Source organism: Muntiacus reevesi, chromosome 1, assembly GCF_963930625.1.
Source record: "Muntiacus reevesi chromosome 1, mMunRee1.1, whole genome shotgun sequence".
Lineage (NCBI taxonomy): Eukaryota > Metazoa > Chordata > Mammalia > Artiodactyla > Cervidae > Muntiacus > Muntiacus reevesi.
This window is the reverse complement of record NC_089249.1, coordinates 220,367,998-220,391,636: the sequence shown is the minus strand read 5'-3', so window position 1 is coordinate 220,391,636 and position 23,639 is coordinate 220,367,998. Positions and strand designations below refer to the sequence as shown.

At 37.2% G+C, this 23,639-nt stretch overlaps 1 protein-coding gene across 1 annotated transcript; it reads left to right on the top strand.

The window, feature by feature from the left end:
• Nucleotides 1–14,733: 14,733 nt before the first annotated feature.
• LOC136157960 (olfactory receptor 2T29-like) lies at nucleotides 14,734–16,011 on the top strand. Its single transcript, XM_065919750.1, has 2 exons — nucleotides 14,734–15,656; nucleotides 15,909–16,011. The coding sequence occupies exons 1-2, from the start codon at nucleotides 14,734–14,736 to the stop codon at nucleotides 16,009–16,011; spliced, it is 1,026 nt and encodes a 341-aa protein (XP_065775822.1).
• Nucleotides 16,012–23,639: the final 7,628 nt, after the last annotated feature.

The following is a 23,639-nucleotide window of genomic DNA, read 5'->3' as shown; positions in this document are numbered from 1 at the left end:
GCCATGAAGTGATGGGAAAAGATCCCATGATCTTAGTCTTCTGATTGTTGAGTTTTAAGGCAAATTTTTCACTTTCCTCTTTCACTTTCATCAAGAGGTTCTTTAGTTCCTCTTCACTTTCTGCCATAAGGGTGGTGTCACCTGCATATCTGAGGTTATTGATATTTCTCCTAGTAATCTTGATTCCAGCTTGTGCTTCATCCAGCCTGGCATTTCACATGATGTACTCTGTGAGAGTGAAAGTAAAGTCTCTCGGTCGTGTCTGACTCTTTGCGACCCCACAGACTATACAGTCCAAGTAATTCTCCAGGCCAGAATACTGGAGTGGGTAGCCTTTCCCTTCTCCAGGGGATCATCCCAACCCCGGGATCAAACCCAGGTTTCCTGCATTGCAGGCGGATTCTTTACCAGCTGAGCCACAAGAGAAACTCAAGAATATTGGAGTGGGTAACCTTTCCCTTCTCCAACACATCTTCCCAACCCAGTAATCAAGCTGGGGTCTCCTGTATTGCAGGCAGATTCTTTACCAACTGAGCTATCAACGAAGCCCCTGCATAGAGGTTAAATATGCAGATTGACACTATACAGCCTTGATGTACTCCTTTCCCATTTGGAAACAGTCTGTTGTTGCATGTCTGGTTCTAACTGTTGCTTCTTGAGCTGCATACATATTTCTCAGGAGGGAGGTAAGGTGGTTTGGTATTCCATCTCTTGAAAAATTTTCCACAATTCGTTGTGATCCACATAGTCAAAGGCTTTGGCATAGTCAATAAAGCAGAAGTAGGTGTTTTTCTGGATCTCTCTTGCTTTTTGGATGTTGGGAATTTGATCTCTGGTTTCTCTGCCTTTTCTAAATCCAGCTTGAATATCTGGAATTTCATGGTTCACATACTGTTGAAGCCTAACTCAGAGAATTTTGAGCATTAATTTGCTAGTATGTGAGATGAGTTCAATTGTGCAGTAGTTTGAACATTCTTTGGCATTGCCTTTCTTTGGGATTGGAATGAAAACTGACCTTTTCCAGCCCTGTGACCACTGCTGGATTTTCAAAATTTGCTGGCATATTGAGTGAAGCACTTTAAACAGCGTCAGTTTTTAGGATTTGAAATAGCTCAACTGGAATTCCATCGCCTCAATTATCTTTGTTCATAGTGATGCTTTATAAGGCCCACTTGACTTCACATTCCAGGATGTCTGGAAAATGAGTTGCATATTTCATTAATGGGATATTCTATTAGTTAATTAATCCATTTTAAATTGATTGATTCCATTAATTAATGGGACTTGCACTCCCAACTCATATGCTATTCCTGTCAGATATATTTTACTCTTTCCTTTTTAACAGACAGAGAACTTGAATAGACATTTTTTTCCAAAGAAGATAAACAGTTAACCAACAGGCATATGAAATGATATTCTGTATCACTAGTCATCAGGGAAATGTAAATCCAAACCATAATGAAACTTCACCACACAGTTGTCAGATTGTCAGAATGGCTTTAGTCAGAAAGACAACAAACAACTGCTGGCAAGGATGTGGACAAAAGGGAAGACTCTGGCACTAACGTGTGATTGTAAATTGGTGCAGCCACCGTGGAAAACAGTATGGAGATTCCTCAACAAATTAAAAATAGAACTACCTTTACATCCAGCAATCCCCCTCCTTGTTATTTATCTGAATTAAAAAGATATGTGCACCTCTATATTCATTGCAACATTATTCACCCTATCCAAGATGTGGAGGCAGCCTAAGTATGCATTAATAGATAACAGATAGAAAAATATTTTATATATATATGTAAATGCCACTCAGCCTTCAAAAAAATAATAAAAATTTGCCATTTGCAACACATGGATGGACTTAGAATGTATTATGTTAAGTGAAGTAAGTCAGATAGGAAACATAAATACTGTATAATTTTACTTAGTTATGTATCTTAATAGAAAACAAATGTACACATATATCAAAAAACAAACAAACAAACAAACAAACCCCAAATCATAGATACAGAGAATAAACTGGGGGGTGCCAGAGAGAAGAATATAGGGAAGGAAAGAAATACATGAGGGACAGTAAGAAGTATAAAATAAATATTAGTTGCAAAATAAATCAGTCAGGGTGTGAAATTTTTAATGTAGGGGACATGGTCAATAACTACATAATATATGGTGGCAAATCAAAACTAGACATATCATGGTTATCATTTTGAAATATGCAGAAATATCACATCATTATGTTGCGTAACAGGGATTACAATAGTACCGTAGCTCAATCATACTTCAGACAAATGATCAAGCAAACTCATAACAAAGATGTCAGATTTGTGGTTACTAGAGACATAAAATTAAGTGAGTGCAATCAGAAGGTATAAATTCTCATTATAAGACAAATAAGTACTATGGAAATCATGTTTGTTGCTGTTGCTGCTGTTGTAGTTCCTACGTATGGTCTGACTCTTTGCAGACCCACGGTCTTCAGCCCTCCAAGCTCTTCTGTCCATGGGATTTCCCAGGTAAAACATTATAAATATTAATGGAATTAATATTGATGCATGTTATATATGAAAGTCATTAAAAGAGTAAATCCTGATTCCTCATCACAAGGAAATTTTTTAAAAATTTCTTTAATTTTTTATCTTTATGATATCATGTAATATTCACTAAATTTACTGTTGTAATAATTTAATGATTCATGTAAGTCAGATTTATGCTCTACATCTTACAAAGTGCTGTATGTCAATTTTATCTCAATAAAACTGGAAGAAAAAATAAAAAAGAAATCCTTAAATAAGTAAGTGTTAGTCACCCAGTTATGTCCAACTCCTTGAAGTCCCATGGACTGTAGCCTGCCAGGACCCCCTGTCCATGAAATTCTCAGGTCAAGAATACTGGAGGGGGTTGCCATTTCCTTATCCAGGGGATCTTCCCCAGCTAAACATAAAACCCAGATCTCCTGTATTGCAGGTAGAGTCTTTACTTTCTGAGCCGCCAGGAAGAAAACCTTACTAGATGTATCGTTGTTGTTGTTTATTTGCTAAGTCGTGTCCAACTCTTTGTGACCCCATGGACTGCAGCACACCAGGCTTCCCTGTCCCTAACTATCTCTTAGAGTTTGTCCAAGTTCATGTCCATTGAGTTAGTGATGCTATCAAACCTTCTCATCCTCTGCGTCCCTCTTCTCCTTTTGCCTTCAGTCTTTCCCAGCATCATGGTTTTTCCCAATGAGTTGGCTCTTCACATCTGGTGGCCAAAGTATTAGAACTTCAACTTCAGTCCTTCTAGTGAGTATTCAGGGTTGATTTTCTTTAGGATTGACTGTCTTGATCTCACTGCAGTCAAAAGGACTATCGAGAGTCTTAACCAGCACAACAGTTCGAAACCATCAATTCTTGGATGCTCAGCCTTCTTTACGGTCCAACTCTCATATCCAAACATGACCACTGGAAAGACTATAGCTTTGAATATAGGAATCTTTGTTGGCAAAGTGATATCATTGCTTTTTAATATGCTGTCCAGGTTTGTCATAGCTTTTCTTCCAAGGAACAAAAGTCTTTTAATTTCATGACTGCAGTCACCATTTGCAATGATTTCAGAGCTCAAGAAGAGAAAATCTGTCACTGGCTTCCACTTTCCCCCCCACCTTCTATTTGCCATTAAGTGATGGGACTGGATGCCATGATCTTAGTTTCTTTAATGTTGAGATTTAAGCCAGCTTTTTCACTCTCCTCTTTCACTTTCATCAGGAGGTTCTTTAGCTCCTCTTCACTTTCTGCAATAAGGGTAGTGTCATCTGCATGCCTGAGGTTATTGATATTTCTCCCAGTAATCTTGATTCCAGCTTGTGCTTCATTCAGCCTGGCATTTCCCATAATGTACACTACATATAAGCTAATTAAGCAGGGTGACAATATACAGCCTTGATGTTCTCCTTTCCTGATTTGGAACCAGTCCATAGTTACATGGCCAGTTCTAACTGTTGATTCTTGGGCTTCATACAGGTTTCTCAGGAGGCAAGTAAGGTGGTCTGGTATTCCCATCTCTTTAAGAATTTGCTGCAGTTTTTTGATTTCCACACAGTCAAAATCTTTAGCGTGTCGATGAAACAGAAGTAGATGTTTTTCTGGAATTCTTTTGCTTTTTCTATGATCCAACAGTTGTTGACAATTTCATTTCTGGTTCCTCTGCCTTTTCTAAATCCAGCTTGAACATCTGGAAGTTCTCACTTCATTCATTGTTGAAGCCTCACTTGGAGAATTTTAAGCATTATTTTGCTAGAATGTGAGATGAGTGCAATTGTGAGGTAGTTTGAACATTCTTTGACATTGTCTTTCTTTTGGATTGGAATAAAAACTGATCTTTTCCAGTCCTGTGGCTGCTGTTGAGTTTTCCAAATTTGCTGGCATATTGACTGCAGCACTTTTAACAGCATCATCTTTAAGACTTTGAAATAGCTCAGCTGGAATTCCATCACCTCCCCTAGATTTTCTCATGCTGATGCTTCCTAAGGCCCACTTAACTTCACATTCCAGGATGTCTGGCTCTAGGTGAGTGATCATATTATCATGGTTATCTGGGTCATGAAGATCTTTTTTGTACAGTTCTTCTGTGTATTCTTGCCACTTCTTCTTAATATCTTCTGCATCTGTTAGGTTCATACCATTTCTGTCCTTTATTGAGTCCATTTTTGCATGAAATGTTCCCTTGGTATCTCTAATTTCCTTGAAGAGATCTCTAGTCTTTCGCATTCTATTGCCTTCCTCTATTTCTTTGCACTGATCACTGAGAAAGGCTTTCTTATCTCTCCTTGCTGATTTTTTGAACTCTGCACTCAAATGGGTATATTTTTCCTTTTGTCCTTTGCCTTTCACTTATCTTCTTTTCTCAGCTATTTGTAAGGCCTCCTCAGACAACCATTTTGCTTTTTTGCATTTCTCTTTCTCGGGGATGGTTTTGATAACTGCCTCTTGTATAAGGTCATGAACTTCCATCCATAGTTCATCAGGCATTCTGCCTATCAGATCTAATCCCTTGAATCTATTTGTCACTTCCACTGTAGAATTATAAAGGATTTGATTTAGGTCATACCTTAATGGTCTAGTGGTTTCCCCTTTTTTCTTCAATTTCAGTCTGAATTTTGCAATAAGGATTTCCTGATCTGAGCCACAGTCAGCTTCCAGTCTTGTTTTGGCTGACTGAATAGAGCTTCTCCAACTTTGACTGCAAATAATATAATCAATCTGATTTCAGTATTGAGTATCTGGTGATGTCCGTGTGTAGAGACTTCTCTTTTGTTCTTGGAAGAAGCTGTTTGTTGTGACCAGTGAATTCTCTTGGCAAAACTCTGTTAGCCTTTGCCCTGCTTCATTTTGTATTCCAAAGCTAAACTTTTCTGTTACTCCAAGTATCTCTTGACTTCTTACTTTTGCATTCCAGTACCCTATGATGGAAAGGACTGTATTTTGGTGTTAGTTCTAAAAGGTCTTGTAGGTCATTAAAGAACTGTTCAACTTCAACATATTCGGCATTAGTGATTGGGGCATAGACTTGGATTACTGTGATATTGAATGGTTTGCTTTGGAAATGAACAGAGATCATCCTGTCATTTTTGAGACTGCACCCAATTACTGCATTTAGGACTCTTCTGTTGACTATGAGCGCTATTCCATTTCTTCTAAGGGATTCTTGCCCACAGTAGTAGATATAATGATCATCTGTATTCAGTTCTCCCATTCTGGTCCATTTTAGTTAACTGATTCCTAAAATGTCACTGCTCACTCCTGCCATATCCTGTATGACCACTTCCAATTTACCTTGTTTCATGGATCTAACATTCTAGGTTCCTATGCCATACTGTTCTTACAGCATTGGGCTTTATTTTCACACCAGTCACATCCACAACTAAGCATTGTTTCCACTTTGGTTCAGCCTCTTCATTCCTTCTGAAGCTATTTCCCTGATCTTCTCCAGTAAAATATTGGGCCCCTACTGACCTGGGGAGTTCATCTTTCAATGTCATATCTTTTTGCCTTTTCATATCGTTCATGGGATTCTCAAGGCAAGAATGCTGAAGTAGTTTGCCATTCCTTTCTCCTGTGAACCATGTTTTGTCAGAATTCTCCACCATGACCCATCCATCTTGGGTGGCCCTACACAGCATAGCTCATAGTTTCATTGGGGTAAGCAAAGTTGTGATCCATGTGGTTGGTTTGGTTGATTTTCTGTGACTGTGGTTTTCATTCTGTCTGTCCTCTGATGGATAAGGATTAGAGGCTGTGGAAGCCTCCTGATGCAAGGTACCTGCAGTGGGGCAAACTGAGTCTTGCTCTGATGGGGGGTGGTCATGCTCAGTAAATCTTTAATTCAACTTTCTGCTGATAGATGGGGCTTGTTCCCTCCCTATAGTATGACCCGAGAACAAATTATCGTAGGCGTAATGGCAGTAATGGTGACCTCCTTCAAAAGTACTTGTGTCAGCATGCTGCAGCTCCCAAGGCTGTTGTATTCAGTACTCCTGAACTATTGGCAGGCCACTGTCGACCCACACCTCTGCTGAAGATTCCTGGACATTTACAGGCAAGTCTGGCTCAGTCGCTTGTGGGGTCACTGCTCCTTTCTGCTGTGTCCTGGTGCACACAAGATTTTGTTTGTGTCCTCCAAGCATCTGTTTCTACAGTCTTGTGGAAGTTCTGTAACCAAATCCCACTGGTCTTCAAAGTCAAATTCCCTGGGGGTTCTCAGTGCTTTTGCTGGATCCCCATGGTGGGAAATCTGTTGTGGGTCCTAGAACTTTTGCAATAGTGCAAGAATATCTTTGGTATAATCATTCTCCAGTTTGTGGGTTATCTGCTTGGTGGCTGTATGGTGTGACTAATGGCAACCTCCTCCAAGAGGAGTTATGTCACATGTCACACCTCCCAGGTCTGCTGCAGCCAGAGTCCCTGTCCCTGCAACAGGCCAGTGCTGATCCATGCTGCCTCAAGAGACACGCAAACATCCAAAGGCAGGTCTGGCTCAGCCTCTGTGGGGTCTCTGGGTCCTGATGCACACAAAGTTTTATTTGCACACTCCGAGCATCTTTGGCAGCTATGAGGTTGATACACATATGCATATATCAACTCTTTTTTTAGATTTTTTTTCCCATGGAGGCCATTACAAAGTACTGAGTGGGATTCCTTGTCCTAAATGGCAGTTTATTATTAGATGTCTATTTTTTTTCTATTTATTTTTATTAGTTGGAGGCTAATTACTTTACAACATTGTAGTGGTTTTTGTCATACATTGACATGAATCAGTCATGGATTTACATGTATTCCCCATCCCAATCCCCCCTCCCACCTCCCTCTCCACCCGATCCCTCTGGGACTTCCCAGTGCACCAGGCCCGAGCACTTGTCTCATGCATCCAACCCAGGCTGATGATCTGTTTCACCCTTGATAATATACATGTTTCGATGCTGTTCTCTCGAAACATCCTACCCTCGCCTTCTCCCACAGAGTCCAAAAGTCTGTTCTGTATATCTGTGTCTCTTTTTCTGTTTTGCATATAGGGTTATCGTTACCATCTTTCTGAATTCCATATATGTGTTAGTATACTGTACTGGTCTTTATCTTTCTGGCTTCCTTCACTCTGTATAATGGGCTCCAGTTTCATCCATCTCATTAGAACTGATTCAAATGAATTCTTTTTAATGGCTTAGTAATATTCCATGGTATATATGTACCACAGCTTCCTTATCCATTCATCTGCTGATGGGCATCTAGGTTGCTTCCATGTCCTGGCTATTATAAACAGTGCTGTGATGAACATTGGGGTGCATGTATCTCTTTCAGATCTGGTTTCCTCGGTGTGTATGCGCAGAAGTGGTATTGCTGGGTCATATGACAGTTCTATTTCCAGTTTTTTAAGAAATCTCCACACTGTTCTTCATAGTGGTTGTACTAGTTTGCATTCCCACCAACAGTGTAAGACGGTTCCCTTTTCTCTACACCCTCTCCAGCATTTATTGCTTGTAGACTTTTGAATAGCAGCCATCCTCACTGGCGTGTAATGGTACCTCATTGTGGTTTTGATTTGCATTTCTCTGATAATGAGTGATGTTGAACATCTTTTCATGTGTTTGTTAGCCATCTGTATGTCTATTTTTTGTCTATAATGGTGTGTATATGGGCTTCCTTGGCAGCTCAGTGGTAAACAAATTGCCAGCAATTCAGGAGCTGCAGGGGATGCTGGTTCGATCCCTGGGTCAGGTAAGATCCCCTGGAGGAGGGCATGGCAACCCACTCCAGTATCCTTGCCTGGAGAATCCCTAGGCAGAGGAGCCTGACCGATTACAGTCAACAGGGTCACAAAGAGTCAGACATGTGTGAAGTGACTTGGCATGCGTGCATGCAGTGTGACTATGTCTAACCCAGCCTCCTGGTTCATCCCTTCTCTCTTCATCCCCTGTAACCCTTTGTCTGTTTTGTATACCTGTGACTCAGTTCTGCTTTGTAACTTAGTTAATTTTTACCCTTTTAAAATATTCCACATATAAGTGATATTATACGATATTTGTCTTTCTGTGTCTTAGTTCAATCACCATGAGAATTTCTAGGTCCATCCATGTTGCTGAAAATGGCATTATTTTGTTCTTTTTATAGTTGAGTAATATTTCATTGTACATATATACTGCATCTTTATCCATTCACCTGTTGATGGACAAACCTACCTAAGGAGGCAAAAGATTGTATGCAGAAAACTATAAGATACTGATGAAAGAAACCAAAGATGACACAGACATAATGATAGATATACCATATTTTTGGGTTGGAAGAATCAATATTGTGAAAATGACCATATTACCCAAAACAAGTATGATTTCTATCAAATTACCAATGGTATTTTTTTCATAGAAATAGAACAAAAGATTTTGCAATTTTTATGGAAACTCGAAAGACCCCAAAAAGCCAAAGCAATCTTTTCTGCTCTGATTGCTGTGGTCAAAACTTCCAAAACTACGTTGAATAGTAGTGGCGAGAGTGGGCACCCTTGTCTTGTTCCTGATTTTAGGGGAAATGCTTTCAGTTTTTCACCATTGAGGATAATGTTTGCTGTGGGTTTGTCATATATAGCTTTTATTATGTTGAGGTATGTTCCTTCTATTCCTGCTTTCTGGAGAGTTTTTATCATAAATGGATGTTTAACTTTGTCAAAGGCTTTTTCTGCATCTATTGAGATAATCATATGGTTTTTATCTTTCAATTTGTAATCTTGAGAAAGATAAATGCAGTCGGCACATAAATGGTAGTGAATAAATATTTTTGGAATGAGTGAATGAAAGATCGAATTCTTTAGTCCTTTAGGTTAGTCTCTACTTGAAAACCATGTTAGAAATCCACTCCATATCACACCCCCAAGAAGTTATTGCTGCGTTATAAATTAACAGTTCAAAAATACTGGGAAACTCATTCTTTAACAAAATGCAAAACTGACTATTTTTAATGCTTCCAAACTGTGTAAGGACTTCCTAAACACAAAAATGCTAAAATAAATCACACATTAAACTAAATAAAATATTCTGATGATATAAAATATCACAATCAAAAATTTAGGAAAAAATAACGAACACTACTCACAAAGAGTTGCTATTCTTAATATATTAACACTTGCATACTTTAAAGAAAAACTTAAAAAAATTAAATGTGCAAAAGATATAAACATGTTTCACATAAGCAGTAGTTACATGGATAAACATATGAAAAGTTATGACCATATTAGTAATCAAGAAAGACAGGTGTGGATAAAGACAATTTAGCCAAGATGGCGTGGTCAGGCTCTCTTGCTCCATGTTCTGTAAACAATGACTTTGCATGGTTGTGTAAGAGCTGAGATTGCTTATAGCATTGCGCATGCATGTCACAAGATACACACTTGCTCACAGGGTTGTGTGTGGTTATGTTGTCTTATGCTATGACTGCTGCTATGGCTGCTGCTTCAGCAAGGAGAGATGCTGGGTTATGGGTGCTGTGCCAGCCAGGAGAGAATAAGGGTGTCTGCCGTTCCTATGGCTCTTTGAGTCTTCTAGCCTCTTAGCTCGCGCCTTGCCTACCCTGTGTTCAGGGAACAGTATGAATGGTGTGAACATCAAGACAATTGGTGTCACAAACCAGATCAGCAATGCAGCAGCTATTAATTATATGCCTATCAAATTGACTGAGATGGAAAATCACGTACAACTTAGTGCTAGTTCAAGTGAAATTTGATATCATAGCACGTTATTTGTGAAAAAGCATTTCTGTGTTGTGTATGAAGAAACTTGAAGTATTTCCACCCGGCTCCTCTGTCTATGGGATTCTCCAGGCTAGAATACTAGAGAGGATTGCCATTTCCTTCTCCAGGGAATATTCCTGACCCAGCGATTCAACCTGGGTCTCCTGCACTACAGGTGGATTCTTTACCATTTGAACTACCAGGGAAGCCCACAAGTATTCTATACCCTCTGATAAATTATTTTAGGGGAAATTACATTCAGAAAATGCTTTCTATATATTTTTATCATTTTTGTCACAGTGTAACTTGTAATTTAGAATGTGAATGCAACACAATTATTCAATATTGTGGGGAGTTGTAATTAATGTCTATTCATTTGATAGAACATTAAACTCATTATTTAATATCCAGTCCCATTTTACACACTTCGAAGTGAAGAAATTTACTTTAGGGGATTGGTTATGGGGATGTCAATGGGCTGGAGTGAAAGCTGGGGGAAAAGTGAAGGAAATGTCAAGTCTTTGCCAAACATTGGAGCCCCACATTCCCCACACTACTGAGCCGATGGAGATGCTGCATTCTAGGGTTACTGACGGGCCCCTTCCCTGCTGCAGCCCAGAGTCCTGCATCCCACCAGTGACACTGAAACTGCCTTTGGGGTACTGGAACCTCCAGTTCCTGCACGGTTCTCAATAGCTTCCAGTTGCTGCCAGAGATATTCATCAGAAACAAGAAAAAAGATGCAATTTCTTCCTTTATCTCACTATCTAGAGCCTCCCAGGGCTTGCACCATCAGAGTCTTTTGGGAAACCATGTGACAAAGTGGTTAGAACAAACCATTTGCAGGCTGAAACCCTGGAGGACATAGAAGGCTCCAGCCCCCAAGTGTAGGCTTTTTAAACAGGAGTCATTCTCTAGACAAGGATGTCATGGACAAAACACAGCATGGAAAAATAATCAACATAGTTTAACAGCACACATACAGAAAAAGGTTCAGAAGAATTTGCCTGCAAGTTTCATGATGGTGGGGTTGCTTCTTGTTGCCTTGTTTATCCCAATTACCTGGTGTGTGATATACAATTTGTAGATATTTGTAGTCTCAAGGAAAAATAAAACTGTTAAGGCATGATATTTGTCTGATAGATTAGATCATGGCCCCTTTAACATATTTTCTTTGTAATGGTTTCTGTTTCTTTTTTTTTTTTAATGTACTTTTCTATAAACAAGATTTGACATTTCAATTTTCAAAAAATACCCTAAAATGCAATGCAACACAGATTGTAGCTGAGTAACAAAAGAAAGAGCACAATTAGCAAAGCATTACTAATGAAGAGTGATTCAGATGAAGATGTAAAGGAGACCCTCTCAAATTTATCTCAACTACATTACTGATTATTGGTACTCTTTTTGACATATCAATTAGACGATGAGTTTCAGGGTCTGTATCTGTGAAAGATAAGACAAACACCAATACTTCACAAAATATTCTTGAAGATTACATGGGGATATATATATATATATATGTGTGTGTGTGTGTGTGTGTGTATGTATGTGTATATATATATATGAGAAACACTTTTAATGTGAAAAGGCTAAGGCTTATATTAGATATATAAGCTAATATCTATTTTCATAGATAACAATTAATTGATGATGGCAAAGATTTAAGGTTATTGTTAATATTGGTTAAGAGTTCTACTTTAAAAATAAAATGTGGCTAAAAATGAGAAAAAAAATCAGAAAAGTACAGCACAGATATCTGTCACTTTTAATTCTCTTGATTTCATTATTCCACAAAGTCCCAGAGGGAATTTATTTATACAAGACCATCTTCTACTCCCTTAATGGGCATAGTAAAACCAGGGATGATGTCACTCTCCTGTTTCTCTTTATATAGTTAATTGTGGCCACTTTCCATTAGTCCATCTAGATGAGGCTTTTGGTATCTGATTTTGGAGTCAATCAGATAGGAAGACAGGAAAAAAAGAATCAAAAGGGTAACTATTATTATTTTTACTTGGGTTTCTGTCACATTCTGTTAATGTTTGAACTTATTTCTAAATTTTTTCACTATCATCTATTTCTCTGGAGGGAAGCAAATGTTTTTTTTTTCTCTTGAATCTTTCATATTACATTTATTTACTGCAACATATTAGGATATGAGTTTTGATTTCCAGTTATATATAGACAAAAGAATACATACCCTCCTACATTAATGTAATTTCTTTTCCTGAGGCTGAAATTAATAGAAAAAAAGGGACTAATTTTACTTGGTATGGGTGTTATTTCTGGATGTTAGAACATTGAAATAAGTGTCTCAATCATACCTGTTTCCTAGAAGAAATCTACAGTTGTTAGCTAATACCCAAATTGTAGACGGTGAAGGGAACAGTGGGTTCTACAGTATTTATGCAGTATTACAGACTCTGTGTCCCAACTCCTGAGCCGAGACACAAGTCTAGGCAGATGCCCCAGGAACCTGAATTATTTAATTTGTAAAAGGAGAAAATAAGATGAGTAAGTACTTCATAGGCTCTTGGGTACAAAAAACACAGTAATGCAATAAAACAATTGCTTAGAATCTGCCAGATTAATGTAAGATTTGTTACTACTCTACTACTACTGTTAATAATTACTCAAGTTTAATAAGTACCATTTTGTTGATTTTGAACTCAGGCAATTTGGTAGAGAAAAGTAAGAAAAAAATTGGCTTCCCTTTTGAATAGGGAGACCAATTGTTTTTTTGTGGTACAAACAGAATTCCCTTATCTGTCTGGTATCCTAGGTATTCAGTGTCACTTGAACACAGTGACTTTTATTTACCAAAGAAATGTAAGTCCCACTTCCCACTTGCCCTCTGCTCTCTTTTCATTTATTCAACAAATAGATTTGAGGTCTTCACTTGTACCAGTCACTGCACTGGTCCTTGCTTCATTCTGACCACAAATAGACTCAGTCACAGGTGTATTTGGTCTTAATTGTACAGTTTTAAAATTTTACACAAATGGAGCTCAGCATTCATTTGCCAGTGAAAGTAGAAATTGACAGAAATATATGTTAATGCAATGTGTGGCAAATTTGTTGTATATCTACGGTAAATCACCAAATACACTTTTAAAGTTGTCTGAAGCTTCATCACTCCAGAACATGGGATTGTTAATAAGCTGAATATTGTAATTAGTTTGGGGATTATTACAAGAATATAAAATATATTTGAAACTTGGAAATTCTACATGAAATATTACTGCATCATCAGTTCATTTCAGTTCAGTCACTCAGTCATGTCTGACTCTTTGCGATCCTATGAATCTCAGCACGCCAGCCCTCCCTGTCCACCACCAACTCCCAGAGCTTACTCAAACCCATGTCCATCGAGTCGGTGATGCCATCCAGCCATCTCATCCTCTGTCGTCCCCTTCTCCTCCTGCCCCCAATCTCTTCTAATCTCTTCCCAGAAAGAAGCCAATATTTCCTCTTATTGATAAGGACTTATAAAACTTAACATTTAACATGTAAGAAAATGAAAAGCTCCAAAATGTAATCTGCCTGATAGAAATTGTAGGGGAAACTACTTATTCTCTTAAGAAAGTTCAGGTGTGTTTTTTTCTACTGTTGTTAATAATTTATTTTGTATCTCTTTAAAATTTCTAGTTTAAATCACATTTATGTAATATTTCTCCCTGATTGACTGATTATGACCTCTTTAAGCGTAACTAAGTTTAATTATTTTTTTTTTGTCTTCAGCATTGAACACAGATATGTACTGTGAGCAGCAGGATAGGGGGCAGAACATTATATGGAGTCAGAGACTTCTCAGTGTTGTTCAGTTTTCCTTTATGCATCTCTTTTTCCATGAAAACTTGATTGCAGTAGGCAATAAAGCAGATAATGCTTCAAAACAAATGAATGCCTTGTCTTGTAAATGGCAGTGACCTTCTAAATGCTAGTTCTTTTCCCTGATATTTGAAACAAATGGTAGGAACTATAAGGAGATGAAGTTGCAGAAGCATGTACTAGATAAAACAGATGGGATTCTGTATGAAACTCTGCTTATACACAGTTAAAACTGGAAATATGTTATATTTATTTATATTTATATACTCTTATTTTCTTAATTATATATTTATATAGAGTTTGCATGAGGAAATCTCATGACGTTGAACTTTGGCAAACTTACTATCAGTAACTGATTTTTTTAACCCACAATATACTCACTGAAAGACAAGTTGTGAATTCCTTCTCTTTCAAAGAATGTATTGAATTACAGGAATCTTATAAGCCTCAAATCTACAACCCCATAACATTTCCTCTTATTAGCACAACTGGACTGCATACATGGTTGTGCATGCAGGTGTGTATGCACACACAGACAAAAACACAAACACACATGCAGCAGAAGCACACTAAACATTAATATCAGGTGGTCATATTGCATGAACAATCTATTAATTACAAAGCTCTTCTTGCTTATCTAGGTGAAACTTCATGGACAACTCCACCTGGGTGGCCAACTACACTGGACAGCTGGATTTCATCCTCGTGGGACTCTTCAGTCAATCTAAGCACCCAGCTCTCCTTTGTGTGGTCATTTTTGTGATTTTCCTGATGGCCCTGTCTGGTAATAGCATCCTGATCTTTCTGATACATTCTAATGCCCATCTCCAAACCCCCATGTATTTTTTTATTAGCCAGTTGTCTCTCATGGATGTGATGTACATTTCTGTCACTGTGCCAAAGATGCTCATGGACCAGGTCATGGGTGTGAATGAGATTTCAGCCCCTGAATGTGGAATGCAAATGTTTCTCTATTTGACTTTAGTAGGTTCAGAATTTTTTCTTCTGGCTGCCATGGCCTCTGATCGCTATGTGGCCATCTGTCATCCACTCCGTTATTCTATTCTCATGAACCATACAGTATGTCACCTCTTGGTGTCTGGCTGCTGGTTCCTGGGATCAGTGGATGGCTTTATGCTCACACCAGTCACCATGACCTTCCCCTTCTGCAAATCCCGGGAGATCCATCATTTCTTCTGTGAGGTCCCTGCTGTAATGAAGCTCTCCTGCTCAGACACTTCCCTCTATGAGACACTCATGTACCTGTGCTGTGTCCTCATGCTCCTCATCCCTGTGACAGTCATTTCAAGCTCTTATTCATTCATCCTCCTCACCATCCACAGGATGAATTCAGCAGAGGGCAGGAAGAAGGCTTTCACTACCTGTTCTTCCCACATGACTGTGGTCATCCTGTTCTTTGGGGCTGCAGTCTATACCTACATGCTCCCCAGCTCCTACCACACCCCTGAGAAGGATATGATTGTATCTGTATTTTACACCATACTCACTCCTGTTCTTAACCCTTTAATCTATAGTCTTAGGAATAAGGATGTCACAGGGGCTCTAAAGAAAATGTTAAACATGGGATCTCTCACAACACTGTAAAGTAAGACATTTTTGTACTAATGGTTTATCTTCCTTCACTGTACATATCAGAAATGTATAGTCTTATGCCAATATTATTCTTCAGATTTTCATGCCATGATGTATCATCCCATATTCATCCCTGAGAGAGTTGATAGGCAGTCCAGAGCACTTCCAGTATGAGGTGAGCATTCTCCCTCATGTTTTCCTTAACCCTTGTGCAACAATGTATCTTGCCCAAGGATTGGCCTTTCTTTAAGTCAAGAGCTAATGATCACACAGCATGATGTTGTACTCATGGAAATGCTTTTCTTAAACATTTCTTATACTACATTAGAATTTTAAAAAAATAGATGAAATTAGTTTAAAATCTGAGTAATGCATGGATCTTACCTTGAAGGAATTTGAACTGTAAATATAGTTTGTGCAGTAATTGTAATTGCTGTTACTCAGTCACTAAGTTGTTTTTGACTCTTTGTGACCCCATGGACTGCAGCATGCCAGGCTCCTCTGTCTTCCACTATCTCCCAGAATTTGCTTAAATTCAGCATCTGGGTGTTTTCCAATGAAACAGCTTTTCACATCAGGTGGTCAATGTATTGGAACTTCAGCTTTAGCATCAGTCCTTCCAAATAATATTCAGGGTTGATTTTCCTTTAAGATTGATTGGTTTCATCTCCTTGCTGCCAAGGGACTCTCAAGAATCTTCTCCAACACCACAGTTCAAAGCCATCAATTCTTTGGTGCCTAGCCTTCTTTACAGTCCAACCCTCACATCCATACATGACTACTGGAAAAATGATAACTTTGACTATAAACACCTTTGTCAGTAAAGCGATGTCTCTGCTTTTTAAAATGTTGTTAAGGTTTGTCATAGCTTTCCTTCCAAGGAGCAAGCATCTTTTAACTTCATGGCTGCAGTCACCATCTATAGTGATTTTGAAGCCCAAGAAAATAAAATCTGTCACTGTTTCCACTATTTCCCTTTCTATTTGCCATGAAGTGATGGAAATGGATGCCATGACCTTAGATTTCTTTTTTTTTTTTTAAGTGTTGAGTTTCAAGGCAGCTTTTTCATTCTGCCTTTTCACCCTCATCAAGGTGCTTTTTAGTTCCTCTTTTCTTTCTGTTATGAGAGTAGTATCATCTGCATATCTGAGGTTGTTGATATTTCTCCCAGGAATCTTGATTCCATCTTATGATTCATCCATCTTAGCATTTCACACGATGTTCTCTGCATGTAAGTTAAATAAGCAGAGTGACAATATATAGCCTTTTCGTACTCCTTTCCCAATTTTGAACCAGTCCATTGTACTGTGTCTGGTTCTAACTATTGCTTGTTGACCCACAAACAGATTTCTCAGGAGACAGATAAGGTGTTCTGATACTTAATCTCTCTCTATTCACAAATGATAAGATATTGTATTTTAAAAATTCTAGGAAATATAAACAAACTCTACTGAATTCTGTTAGTTCAGTACAATATAAGACAAATATGCAAATATTTTATTTCTAAATGCCAGGTATTAACATTCTGAAAATGAAATTTAAAAACTAATTAGTCAAAGAATAAAATATCAAGCATTTGGGGGAGAAATTGAACAAAACTACTGTTAAGATTCGTACACTGAAAACTACAAAACTTTGTTGAAATATTTTAGAAAGACCTTAAACAAACAGAAATGCATCTCATATTCATAAATCAAAGATTTAATATTATTAGGATGGAAACACTGCTTAACTTAATTTACAGATTGAATACAATCTTTGTCAAAATTGCAGCTGGCTCTTCTATCGAAATTTGGAAGCTGATCCTAAAATTCATATAGCATTGCAAAGTACTTTGAAAAGCCAAACCAATAAGCAGAAATAATAAACTTGGAAAATTCCACTTCCCAATTATAAAAATTGCTAAAAAACTACAGATATCAAAAGAGCATTCCACTTGCATAAAGTGAAGTGAAAGTTGATCAGTCATGTCCGGCTCTTTGTGACCCCATGGACTGTACAGTCCATGGAAATCTCCAGGCCAGAATACTGGAGTAGGTAGGCTTTCCCTTCTCCAGGGGATCTTCCCAACCCACTTGCATAAAGGTAGACATTTAGATCAATGGAGTAGGATTTTTTTGTCTAAAAACAAACACACATTTATAGGCAATTTATTTTCAACAGAAGTTCCAAGACAGCAGGGAAAGAATAGACTATTTAGCAAAAAGCACTGCAACAAGTAGATATCCATGTGTTAAAAAAAAAAAAAATGAACTTGGTCCCCCAACTCACAACTTACCCAAAAATTAACTGAAAGTAAAGACCTAAATTCAATGATAAAAATATAAACCCTTTGGGGGAAAAATATATATATATATAAGTGAATCTTCATGACCTTTTGGCTTCTTAAATATGGTACTAAATGAACCAGATTCCAAAAGAAAAAAAAAAATAATTTCATTTTCAAACTGAAAAACCAAGTCCCCCATAGAATGGAAGAAAGTCCCCCTCAGGCTCACCTGAGTTCAAGAAATTTGTCGAAGGACAACCATTTAAAGGTGTGCCACTAATCAGAGTGAGGGTAAGGAGTGATTGTGCGAATAGGAGTGATTTTGTGAGTAGAGCAAGCCTCCTATTCACACAATGAATGAAATGAATCCAAGAGAGTGTGAGTGGGTAAACAAGAGAGACTAAACAAAGAGGACAGATAGATGGAGAAAGAGAAATATGGACAGACAGATGGGATACCTGGACTGATGAAGGAAGAGTGGACATAAGGAGAGTCAAAGAGGAGGAAAGAAGAATAAATACCAGGAAGAAAAGTTGAGAGATGAATGGAAGTACAGAATAAAAGAAGGACAAACAAGTGAATGATTATTTGGATGGATGAAAGAAATGAAGGAAGAATAAAAGAAGGAATGGAAGGAGGGAGATTTGCGTTTGAGAGAACAGATAACTGGGAAAAGGAGACCTCAAACACAATAAGTTTAAAAAAAAAAAAAGGAAAGGCAGAGAAATACTGCACAAATGAAGGAACAACCTAAAAACACACACGTCCAAATAAATGAAGAGAAAACAGGCAAACAACCTGAAAAAGAATTTAGAATAATGATAGTAAAGATGATCCATAACCTTGAAAATAGAATGTAGAAAATGAAAGAATCAATGAACAAGGCCTAGAAGAATTAAAGAATAAACATACAGAGACAAGCAACACAATTACTGAAATTAAAAACACTCTAGAAGGAATCAATAGCAAAATATCTGAAGCAGAAGAATGGATCAGTGATCTGGAAGGTAGAATGGTGGAAATAACTGCTGAAGAACAGAATAAAGGAAAAAAAATGAAAAGAATTGAGAATAGTCTGAGAGACCTCTGGGACAATATTAAATGCACCAACGTTCAAATTATAGGGGTCCCAGAAGAAAAAGAGAAAAAGTGTATGAGAAAATTTTTGAAGATATTGCAATTGAAGATTTCCACAACATGGGGAAGGAAATAGTCAATCAAGTCCAAGAAGTGCAGAGTTCCATATATGATAAAAGAAAGAAGAAACATGCCAAGATACATACTAATCAAACTAACAAATATTTAGCACAAAGAGAATATTGAAAGCAGCAAGAGAAAAACAACAAGTAACATACAAGGGAAAGCCCTATGGTTAACAGCTGATCTTTAAGCAGAAACTCTGCAGGCCACAGGGGAATGGCAGGATATATTTAAAATACTGAAAGAGAAAAACCTACGACCAAGATTATTCTACCTGGCAGGCATCTCATTCAAACTTGATGGAGAAATCAAGCTTTACAGACAAGTAAAAGTTAAGAAACTTTACTACCATCAAACCAGCTTTAAACAAATGTTAAGGGACTTATATATTCAGGAAATACAAGAGAAGGAAAAGATCTACAAAAACAAATCCCAAACAATTAAGAAAATGGCAATAGGAACATATATATCAATAATTACTTTAAATATAAATGGATTAAATGCTTCAATCAAAAGACATAGACTGACATAGACTGGTTGAATGGATAATAAACAACAATACCTATGTATATGCTGTCTACAAGAAACCCACTTCAGACCTAAAGACACATAGACTGAAAATGAGAGGATGAAAAAATATTCCATGGAAGTGAAAGTTAAAAGAAAGCTGGAGTAGCAATCCTCATATCAGAAAAAATAGATCCTAAAATAAAGAATACTACAAGAGATAAGGAAGGACACTATGTAATGATCAAGGGGTCAATTCAAGAGGAAGACATAGCAATTGTAAATATCTATGCACCTAACATAGGGGTAACTTGATAGATAAGGCAAACACTAACAGACATAAATTGAGAAATTCACAGTAACACAATAGTAGTAGGAGACTTTAACACCCCTCTTATTTATACCAAAGGACAGATCATCAAAACAGAAAATTAATAAGGAAGTACAAATCTTAAATGACACATTAGACCAGATGGATCTCATTTTTATCTTCAGGACATCCCATCCAAATGCAGAATACATCTTTTTCTCAAGTGCATATGGAACATTCTCCAGGATAGACTACATCTTGGGTCACAAATCAACTTTCAGTATATTTAAGAAGATTGAAATCATATCAAGCATCTTTCCTGATGATGACACTATGAGATTAGATATCAGCTACAACAAAAAGACTAAAAAACACAAACACATGGAGATTAAACAATATGTTTCTAAATAACCAAAATGTTGTGAAGTAATTAGCCTCCAACTAATTAAAAAAAAATAAAAAAAATAAAAAAAACAATATGTTTCTAAATAACCAACAGATTACTGAAGAAATAAAAAGGAAAATCAAGAAAATTTCCAGAAACAAATGACAATGAAAACACAACAACTCAAAACCTATGGGATGCAGCAAAAGCAGTTCTAAGAGGGAAGTTCAGTAATACAATCCTACCTTAAGAAATAAGAAAAACATTGAATAGACAACCTAACTTTACACTTAAAACAGCTAGAAAAAGAAGAACAAAATCCCAAAATTAGCAGAAGGAAAGAAATCATAAAGATCAGAGCAGAAATAAATGAAAAAGAAATGAAAAAAAAAAATAGAAAGATTAATAAAACAAAGGCTGATTCTTTGAGAAGATAAACAAAATTGATAAGTCTTTTTAGCCAGACTCATCAAGAAAAAATGAGAAAAGTATCAAATCAACAAAATTATAAATGAAAAAGGAGAGGTTACAAAAGACAATGCAGAAATACAGAGGTGTATAAAAGGCTACTATGAGCAACTGTATGGCAATAAAATGTATAATCTGGAAGAAATGGACAGATTCTTAGAAAAGTTCAATCTTCCAAGACCGAACCAGATAGAAATAGAAATTATGAACAACTCGATTACAAACACTGAAATAAAAACTGTGATAAAAAATCTTAAAAACAAAAGCCCAGGACCAGATGGCTTCACAGGTGAATTCTATTAAACATTTAGGGAAGAGCTAATGTCTATCCTTCTAAAGCTCTTTCAAAACGTTGCAGAGGAAGAAACACTTACAAACTCATTCTATGAGGCCATAATTACCCTGATACTAAAACCGGAAAAAGACAACACACAAAAAGAAAACTACAGGCCAATACCACTGATGAACACAGCTGCAAAAATCTTGAGTAAAATTCTAGCAAACAAAAATCCAACAGCACAATAAAAAGCTCATACACTATGATAAGGTTGGGTTTATTCCAGGGATGCAAATATTCTTCAATATACACAATATCAATGTGATACACTGTATTAACATATTGAAAGATAAAGATCATATGAAAATCATAATAGATGAAGAAAAAGACTTTGACTCATAAAAAGAGCTTTTATGATAAAAACTCTTCAAAAAACGGGCATAGAAGGAAACTACCTCAACATATCATATATGGACTTTACTCCTTGGAAGAAAAGATATGACCAATCTAGACAGCATATTAAAAAGCAGAGACATTACTTTGCCAACAAAAGTCCATCTAGTCAGAGCTATCGTTTTTTCAGTAGTCATGTAAGGATGTGAGTTGGATTATAAAGAAAGTTGAGCACCAAAGAATTGACGCTTTTTTGAAATGTGATGCTGGAGAAGACTCTTGAGAGTCCTTTGGACTGCAAGGAGACCCAACCAGTCCATACTAAAGGAAATAAGTCCTGAATACTCATTGGAAGGACAGATGCAGAAGCTGAAACTCCAATACTTTGGCCACCTGATGTGAAGAAATAACTTACTGGAAAAGACCCTCATGCTGGGAAAGATTGAAGGCAGGAGGAGAAGGGGATGACAGACGATGAGATGGTTGGATGGCCTCACTGGCTGGATGGGCATGAGTTTGAGTAAGCTCTGGAGTTTGTGATGGACAGGGAAGCCTGGTGTGCTGCAATCCATGGGGTCGCAAAGAGTTGGACTCGACTGAGCAACTGAACTGAACTGATATATGATAAGCCTGCAGCAATCTTTATTCTCAATGGTTAAAAACTGAAAGCATTCTAAGATCAGGAACAAGACAAATGTGTTCACTCTCACCACTATTATTAACACAGTTTTGGAAGTCCTAGCTATGGGAATCAGAGAAGCAAAAGAAATAAAAGGAATCCATATTGGAAAAGAATTAACACTCTCACTGTTTGCAGATGACATGACACTATACATAATCCTAAGGATACTATCAGAAAATTACTACAGCTAATCAGTGAATTTAGCAAATTCGTGGGATACTGGCAGAAAAATATAAATATAAATCAATGGAAAAAGAGCCCAGAAATAAACCCACACACCTATGGGTATCTTATTTTTGACAAAGGAGGCATGAATATACAATGGGGCAAAGATAGCCCCTTCAATATGTGGTGCTGGGAAAACTGTACAACTATATGTAAAAGAATGAAGTTAGAACACTTCCTAACACCATACACAAAGATAAACTCAAATTGGATTAAAGACCTAAATGTAAGACCAGAAACTATAAAACTCTTAGGGGAAAGCATGGGCAGAACACTCATAAATCAAAGCAAGACTCTCTATGACCCACCTCCTCAAGTAATGGAAATAAAAATAAAATTAAACAAGTGGGACCTAATTAAACTTAAAAGCTTTTGGACAGTGAAGGAAACTATAAGCAAGGTGAAAAGACAACCCTTATGCTGGGAAAAAAATAAATGAAGCAACTGACATAGAATTTCCAAAATATACAACCAGCTCACCACTCCATACCAGAAAAAGACTTACCCAATCAAAAAGTGGAAAAAAGACTTAAACAGACATTTCTCCAAAGAAAACATACAGTTGGCTAACAAACATGAAAGGATGCTCAGCATTGCTCATTATTAAAGATATGCTAATCAAAACTGCAATGGGATCACCTCATATCTGTCAGAGTGGCCATCATTAAAAAGTCTACAAATAATAAATGGAGAAGGTGTGCAGAAAAAGCAACCCTCTTTCACTGTTGGTGGAAATGTAAATTGATACAGCCACTATGGATAGTATGGAGATTCCTTAAATGACTAGGAACAAAACCACCATATGAACCAGTGATCCCACTACTAGGCATATAACCTGAGAATAACCAAAATTGAAAAATGAAGGGATAAAGAGGCTGTGGCACATATACACAATGGAATATTCCTCAGCCATAAAAAAGAATGCATTTCATTTGAGTCAGCTCTAACAAGATGGATGAATCTAGAGCCTACTATACAGAGTGAAGTAATACAGAAAGAGAAAGATAAATATCGTATATTAACACATATATGGAATCTAGAAAGATGATACTAATTAATTTATTTGCAGGTCAACAATGAAGAAACAAACATAGGGAACAGACTTATGGACACAGATGGGGGAAGTAGAGGGTGGGATGCATGGAGAGAATAACATGGAAACATACATTACCATATGTAAATTAGATAGCCAATAGGAATTTTCTGTATGACTCAGGGAACTCAAACAGGGGCTCTGTATCAACCTAG

Coding starts and splice junctions, on each gene's coding strand:
- LOC136157960 (XM_065919750.1), top strand. CDS start 14,734: ATGGACAACTCCACCTGGGTGGCCAACTACACTGGACAGCTGGATTTC. Junction 15,657..15,908: donor ACAGGGGCTCTAAAGAAAAT/GTTAAACATGGG, acceptor ATCTTGCCCAAG/GATTGGCCTTTCTTTAAGTC.